The 8,498-nt window shown below is 41.0% G+C and overlaps 1 protein-coding gene across 1 annotated transcript; it reads right to left on the bottom strand.

Annotated features, from left to right (window-relative positions):
• Positions 1 to 6,538: 6,538 nt before the first annotated feature.
• On the bottom strand, positions 6,539 to 7,853 carry LOC135135683 (achaete-scute homolog 1a-like). Its single transcript, XM_064064855.1, has 2 exons — positions 7,043 to 7,853; positions 6,539 to 6,778 (listed from the first exon to the last, which is right to left on the bottom strand). Exon 1 carries the CDS (start codon positions 7,804 to 7,806, stop codon positions 7,048 to 7,050), a length of 759 nt encoding a protein of 252 aa, XP_063920925.1. The 5' UTR covers positions 7,807 to 7,853; the 3' UTR covers positions 6,539 to 6,778; positions 7,043 to 7,047.
• Positions 7,854 to 8,498: the final 645 nt, after the last annotated feature.

Here is an 8,498-nt window from a genome sequence, read left to right as displayed (position 1 = left end):
TTTTAAAAATTTCATAAAATTCTAATTTCACTCGGAATATTTCGAAAATATTGCTGCGAGACGCTAAACACGCTATATTTTTGGAATCAGCACGTCAGAATATCTATGACTGAATGTGTAAAATATGTTCAGACTATACTTGTAATTTATCATTGCATTCATATTTTTTAGATTTACTTATACAGGGTGACTCAAAAAGATGAATTTATTTCAATAATTAACTACTGATAATTCGACAGAAGTAATAATACTTCTGTCGAATGGGAATGGAAACTAACAGAATCTAGGATGTGAAAAAGTAAAAAAAAGCGCTAATCGTTACTTTTTTTGTTAAAATCGGTCTTATCTTAGCAAGTATAAGCCCCGCCCACTCGTTCTCTGTTTCCTTAAAGAGTATATCATTCGCCAAAATCAGTCTTATCTTATCAAGTAATAGCCCCGCCCACCCACCTTCTGTTTTCTTACAGAATATATCATTCGCCAAAATTAGTCCTATCTTAACAGGTGATAGCCCCGCCCACTCGACCTCTGTTTCCTTAAAAAATATATCATTTGCCAAAATTAGTCTTATCTTAGCAAGTACTACCCTCTGAGAAAATAGAAGGCGGGTGGCCGGGCTAGCAGTTAGTAAGATAAGACTGATTTTGGCAAATGATATACTCTTTAGAGAAACAGAGGGCGGGTGGGCGGGGCTATTACTTGTTAAGATAAGACTGATTTTAGTAAATGACCCCATCCTTTAAGAAATTAATGAAATTATTATAATAAGAAAAAACACTTTCAAATTCTTTCCAAACTAGAATACCTAGAATCTCAAGATTGGTTTAAATTTTTCAAAAAAAAAAAAAAAACGGGATTCCAAAATTAACTCAAAAACAGCAACAATTCATTTCGACCGTCTAATTCGAAAGCATGAGGTGTTGCTGGAACAAGATTTTCGAAAAATTCGGCTTAGAAATGATTTTTTTAATATCTCGAAAGCTTTCAAAACGGACATAATGAAAAACAAGTTTTGGAAAATTGCCCAAAATTTCTCTGAAAAGTCTAAGGGGAGCTGATTCAAATAATATAACGTGTTCGTGGTAACGGATCAAAATTTTTGGAAAATTTGATTTGTAAATGGATTATTTTTTAAATACTTCAAAAATCAAAAAACAATAAACAAATCGTACTAAGCGGTATTGAAAAATTTAAGTATTTGTAAAGTTGCCTAAAAATCCTCAAAAGTTCTGGGGAATATATTTCGTAGAGCTGATTCGAATTGTGAGTTAATGTCCCGGACCACGATTTTTGAAAAATTTAGTTCAAAAATTATTTTTTTTTAATATCCCCAAAGCTCGAAAAATCTAAAAAAAAATGTAAATATTTTAGAAGGTAAAGAAAATTTTAGCTTTTCCAAAATTTGCCTATAAATCATAATATTCTGGGACGTATATTTCCGCTAGCTGACAGAGAGCTTTGTTTGAGAATGAAATTTTTTAAATACATATCTATAAATGAGCTCAAAAAACGGTAAAAATTTTCATATATAAAAAATTAAGATTTTTTGGAAATTGTCTAAAAAGCTTTGTTTGAGAATGAAATTTTTAAAATACCTACATATCTATAAAAAAAACTCCAAAAACGATAAACATTTTTTTACATAAAAAATTAAGATTTTTTGGAAATTGTCTAAAAATTCTCAAAAAATTCTGGACAATATCACATTTCGACGAGCTAATTCGCAAAATATGATTTCCTGATGGACAAAGATTTTCAAAAAATTCGGTTTAGGAATGATTATTGTTTTAACTCGAAAGCTCGAAAAGCAGTAAAAAATTCGGACGAGGATATTCAAAAACAGGTTTTTGGAAAGTTGCTTAAAATTTCTCAAAAATTCTGGAAAACAAATTTCGACGATAGGATTCGAAAAACGTAACGTGTTGCCAGTTCCGGCTCGAGATTTTCTGAAAATTATGTTTGAAACTGATTTTTTTAAAATATCTCCAATAAAACTGAAAAACGGTAGAAAAATCGTTCTGAAAATGTGATCTTTTTAATATCTCTAATAAAGCGTAAAAACGGTAAGAAAATCATACTGAAAAGTTGAGGTGTTTGGAAACTTGCCTAAAAATGCTCAAAAAATTTTATGAAATACATTTCGATGAGCGGATTCGAAAAACATGGCAAGAAATTCAGTTTAAAAATTCTCCTTTAAAAATATTTTTAAAGCTAGAAAAATCTAACAAAAAATGTAAATATTTTAGGAGGTACTGAAAATTTTAGTTTTTCCAAAATTTGCCTATAAATCAAAATATTCTGGGAAGTCTATTTCCGCTAGCTGACAGAGAGCTTTGATTGAGAATGAAATTTTTGAAATACACATCTATAAAAAGCTCCAAAAACGATAAAAAATTTCATATACATATAAACAATTAAGATTTTTTGGAAATTGTTTAAAAATTCTCAAAAACTTCTGGAAAATATCACATTTCGACGAGCTAATTCGAAAAATGTGATGTCGTGATGGACAAAAATTTTCAAAAAATTCGGTTTAGGAATGATTATTTTTTTAACTCGAAAGCTAGAAAAGCCGTAAAAAATTCAGACGAGGATATTCATAAACAGGTTTTTGGAAAGTTACTTAAAATTCCTCAAAAATTCTGGAAAACAAATTTCGACGATAGTATTCGAAAAACGGAACGTGTTGACAGTTCCGGCTCAAGATTTTCAAAAAATTCTGTTTGAAACTGTTTTTTTAAATACCTATCTCTAATAAAGCTCAAAAACGGTAGAAAAATCATCCTGAAAAATTGAAGTTTTTGGAAAGTTGCCTAAAAATTCTAAAAAAATTTTATGTTAGTGATCTCGGATCAAAATTCTTGAAAAATTCAGTTTAAAAATTATTTTTTAAAAATATTTTTAAAGCTCGAAATATCTCCAAAAAAATGTAAATATTATGCGGATACTGAAAATTTGAGCTTTTCTAAAATTTGTCTACAAATTCTCAAAATATTCTGGGAACTATATTTCCACTAGTTGATTTGAAAAGCTTAACGTGTTGATGGTATCGGCCAAAAATTTGAAAATATTCGATTTGAGAATGAAATTTTTGGAATACGTGTCTATAGGTATATAAAAAAGCTCGAAAAACAGTAAACATTTTGATTTTCATCAATTAAGATTTCTGGAAAGCCGCCTAAAAATCCTCAAATTATAGGTATACTTATTTTGACGAGCTAATTAAAAACATATGAGGTGCTGTAATTATATTATAAATAGGTAATTCGAAAAACGGTTCCGCCTGAAGATTTTCGGAAAATTCAGTTTAAAAGTGATTTTTCTAATATCTCTAATAAAGCGTAAAAACGGTACGGAAATCATACTGAAAAATTGAGGTTTTTGGAAAGTACCTAACAATTCTAAAAAAATTTTACGAAATACATTTTTTCAAGCCAATAACGTGAATTATAAACCGGGCTTCTGTTGGAGAAGCGTGCCAACGAAGTACAACAAAGAGCCGCTGTTTAAGATTGGAATGGCGTCATAAATTGGCATCCAATGGAAAGTGGCAAAACCACTATATTTCTTGGCACACTATAAATACCCCCATAGAAAAATCCAACTCGTGTCAAAACGGGACGTTCTCTGTGAATAACTTTAATTTCGCTTCTTCCAGATCCATCAAGAACGAATCGAACTCTACGCTTGTAGAAAAGATGCTCCTTTGTTGGCACACAACTATTTAAAAAATTTCAAAAACCGCCGAATCGAATCCCGGCTTCCGCTTTCTCCGCGTCGTTCAATTAGAGGTAATAGAGCCTCCTGTGTGGCCGAGTGTACGAGTCAAGGTGTTGGCGCTCTCGGAAAAATTTCGACCCGTTTCAATAAATTTCCTGGCAGTGCCATTCGACTGATATAAGATATGCGAGTTTTATTAGACTTATAAATAATAACGGGCCGACGATGAAGAGGCACAGATGTTGAATTTTTTAATCAACGAGATTAAATTTACAATGCGATGGCAATAAGTCGAACAAATGACGTAATATTTTAGATAAGTCGGTTTAATCAACACCGGTACGGCCCATCTATAACTACCGCTCTGATGGATGTTTATTGGGCCGCGTGACACGTACCGACGCGGCCCAATATTTAACCCAGGCAAATAATAGGCGCGAGCCTCTTATCGTCCCGGTTACATAATAAAACCTCCAATTTTCTCCGCAGGCCAGGAAGCGCCAGACAATGCGGAAATCATCGGTTCGTATTCGGAGCGCGAGGACACGCGTAGGAAATGGGCGGTGCGCCCTTTTTTGCGCCCTTTTCCGCCCTTCCGCCGTGAGAATAGCGGCCGCCGCGTCCCGGATTCGGAGACTTCAACTAGCAATCAAGCGACGACGCGCAGATAAAAATCCGTCCTAATTTACGGATTCCCGGCGTATTTCCGAACATTCCTCGTCCTTTCTCAAGGGCCGCCGTAAATAATGCGCCCAATTAACGTTGTCGTCAATTTGTTCCCGAAAGACCTTATTAATGACTTGATCGGGCCGATTTTTCGCAAAGGCGGGTGATTTACGCATGTGTTGGACAGCGATAAAGATGACAGGGAGTTTTTTCGATGGGTTTAATTATGTGGTGTTGTGGGCTAGAAAAAGTCAGCCGAACAGGTTAGAATTTGCGGTATTCTTCCCACTGCATTCTTGCGATTTTCGGCCCGCGGGGACTTGCGGGACACCGCTCATCGAGGGCCAACAAGAATGACAATGTTTATTTTTTAAGCTTAAGACGTGGGAAATTTCAAGAAATTTTTTTTTTCGAAAACAGAAAGTCCAAGTCGGTGTCTCACAGTATGTAGTTTTTAATGTCGCACGTCGCCCTTTTTTCTCTTAGCCGTGTCTGAGGGTGAAGAAACCAGAATCATATCCCTTATCTCAGACCGGTCCGATAGCTCCTCGAGATTAAAAACGGAATCTATCACTCTCGGGTCCCGTGATAAATCAGTCGAAAAGTGCAACCGACTGTGTCTAAGGGCAGTCGACCCATTCCTTTGCATATCCTCCGTCTCGAGACATTGTATCCAGTCTTTCCGCATCCCTTAACATCCAAGAAACGATCACACGGATCGCTGCCGGCCGCCGCTCGAAAAAGCGCCGAAACTCGAACCATGCAAATCGATTTAGCTTGGCGCGCAAAAACTAAACGATCTCGATAATTTTCGGCGAGCTAAACCATCGCAGATAAGGCTTAGGCCCATATGGGTCCGCCACCCACACCGATACAGACGTCAACTGTCACTGGTAATTGTCGCTGGTACAATCGGACGATCGAAGGATGTGCCAAAACAAGAGCGACTCCTGTGGAGTACCCACCGCAGTTGCACACCTCGGGTCGGATGCCATTACCAGAAACAGATAAAAAATAATAAGGCGAGTCTATAAACCGAAAGATGTAATCTGTGAGAAACAGTAGTTACAAGAAGTTTCTATAATTAAAACAAGGCTGTGGAGTCATTTTTACTGCGGCCACTTTTTTATATATTTTATATAATTTATATGTGGTCATAAATTACGCGAGATTTACGCCGGCACTAATCTTAATATCGTCTACTAGTCAAAAATTAGTGTGGACTTTAATTACGGGGGTTTATGGCCAGGGACGGCCCGATATCTCTTACGGTGTTTTATTCAAATCACAGAAATAATAGAATGACATTTTGCTGCTTGCGGTTCTTCGATAATGTGGGTTGTAAATTTTAATTTTTTGCCAGGAAACTATTTCGCGAAAATTAAAAAAAATTAAAGTTTACTTGGTGTAGATAAAATTTGAATTTTTTTTGAGTAGGTAACTCAGTCAGAGCTGTGAATAATAAAGTGCCGAATGTCGGGCATTGGGGACCGTAAGGTTCGCGTCATAGCAGGCGACCGTGCTGCAAAAACTGCAAAGTCGAGATTATCGCTCAGCCACATTCCACATGTTTTTTGCGATTGTGCGAAACCCCACTCGTAAATAACGCCTATGACAAGAGAATCTATTTACCATCAATCTCTATTTACCGTGCCGTTATCTCGGAACGCAGCTGAATCTCTTTCCGAGTCCCTAAAAAATCCCAAATTTCGTGAAAGTCCAGCTCGCTATGCAAATTCTTCCCTTATCGCACCTGCTCTCGGAAAGTAAGCCGGCGCTTCCATCAACAACCGCTACCTTATTAAAAATTTCATTATTTTTATTACCCGTCCGAAAGCGGACTTACCAAAGTGCGTCCATTCTTCACCTATCCAATTTAAAAATTCATAATTAAGATAAGAGGCAAAATCCAAGAACCCGATATGGCTGTCAATGGTAATTAATTTCGGGGCCGCGAGCACCGAGAGAAAGTGTCCGGCCCTTGTGGACGGACGGACGATCTTACGTGGATGGATAATTACGAGTAAAAATTGGCGGAGAGAGAGGGGGTATTTTTTTGTGGTAATAACATTAGCATATCGACATGTGTTTTTGAGGCAGGTGCAGCAGCACGCGCCGCGGCACCTTGTCTACGAAGGAAGAAAAAGACGAGTCGAGTCGATCGGTTTATTCGTGTAAAAAGTAGTATCAAAAATACAATACACTTAGCTTAAGTCATGGAACTTGGAAAACTTAACTAACTCAGTACGAGATTCATACGATATTGCGATAACACGCTAACTACTAGCTAACAATATTTACATTATGTACATAACAATGACTAGAAAAACAACGAGAGTTAAAATATCACTCCGAAGGCACTGGGTGGGTCTGGTCGGATTGGACCGGCGATCTGTAACAGAAGAAACCGTTAAAATGGTGAAAATTCTCAATACAGGTTCTTATACAGGGTTTTTTTCTCCAACAATTTCGCAGACGGTATTGTGTTCGTGAATGGACCCCTCACAGTCGCGACTCTTTTCAACCGTGAGGGTAAGAATCAAAGGAACGAGGGGACCGACAGGTAAAAGCAGGTTATCAATCGCGGATGGCGGAAATCAACTTATCAAAAAACAGGACGTGGTCCCTCTCCGATTCGCGCTACCAAAATACCGACCTGCTCTATTCGTTCTGCTGCCAGGAGAAGATCGCGTCCAGGAGCTCCTCGTCCTCCGGGCTCTTCGGCTCGTAGTTCTCGAAGTTCTCCTGGTGGTAGATCGTGTTGGTGTAGGTCGAGCCCGCCGAGAACGAGCTCTCCGAGCTGTGCGACGGCGACGGCGACGACGACTCCGAGCACGTGGGCGTCTGCAGCAGGATCGGGTACGACTGGTACTCCGGGCTGCTCGTGTAGTACCTGTTCTCCTGCAGCCCGCCGTCGGCGCCGCCCCCGCCCAGCTCGCTCTCGTGGTCCTCGATCATCTGCTTCAGGCTCCTGATGTACTCCACCGCCAGCCGCAGCGTCTCCACCTTGCTCAGTTTCTTCGACGCTCCCCGGCCCGTCGACGGCCCTTGCGGCGCGAACGCCGCCGCCACGCTCGGCGGGATGTGCTGGCGCAGCGTCGCGAAGCCGTTGTTCACCTGCTTCACCCGGTTTCGTTCCCTGGCGTTCCGGCGGGCCACCGACGCCGGCTGCTGCTGCGGCCCGCCGTACGGCATGAACTGGATCTTCCGCTTGCACCGGAGGTCCGTGTTGTTGGCGACGAGGACGGAGCCGCGCTCCGGGGCCGGCGCCAGCGGCCGCTTGCTCTGGATCACGCCCTTGCCCTGCTGGGCGATGCTGCCCGACACGATGATGGACTGCTGGGGCGAGTGCTGGATCACGTTGTACATCTTGTTTTGCTGGCCGAGGGTCATGGCGAATGGGGTCTGAACGACTGCCATGGACGCGCACTGGTTAAAGCACTGGGTTACGCTGCGAAAGCTACTCCCGGTATGGGTCGCCGTGCAGATGGACAAGCTCTTTGTACTGGCACCGAGCTTCCCCACTCTGCGCGGGGTGGATGCGCCGAGGGTTGAGCGCGTGCCGCCGACAAGAGGCGCATGGCAGGCGGCGAGGCGCGAGCTGACGAGGACGGGACGCTGCGGAGCGGCCGGCCGGAGCGCGAGCGCCGGAAACGCTGCTCCCGCGAAACCAAAACCAAAAACAAACGCAGAAAAAGGACGCCGGAACTGCCGGAACCGCCGGAAGCGGAAGGACGCACCAGCTCAGACGAGCGCACCCCAAGACGCCCTTCGGAGACCCATTCTATTCCTATATAGTCGTACGCGGGTTTTTAAACGGTGCGAATCGACTCGAGGAGTCGGCTCGGATTCGGTGCTCCTCGAGGGTGGTTTTACCTGGACCCGAGGTTCCGCGCTCGCCCACAGATGGTGCTGCCTGCCCCTGGATACCGGGCGGCGTTGAAAGTAAAAGTTTTCTGGCGTCCAGCGACTACGTTTTTTGTCTATCCCGAATTAATAATTTATTTTCGTTGTTGATGGATCGTCTTGAATATTAAATTTTATTGGAATTATAACTGTTCGAATACACTTCATAAATTTGTATTATCAAGGTCATCAAGGCCAAGGTTAAT

This window comes from Zophobas morio, unplaced genomic scaffold (assembly GCF_036711695.1).
Source record: "Zophobas morio isolate AGI-343-1 ecotype UQ-CSIRO unplaced genomic scaffold, CSIRO_AGI_Zmor_V1 ptg000002l, whole genome shotgun sequence".
NCBI lineage: Eukaryota > Metazoa > Arthropoda > Insecta > Coleoptera > Tenebrionidae > Zophobas > Zophobas morio.
This window is presented reverse-complemented; position numbering and strand designations above follow the sequence as displayed.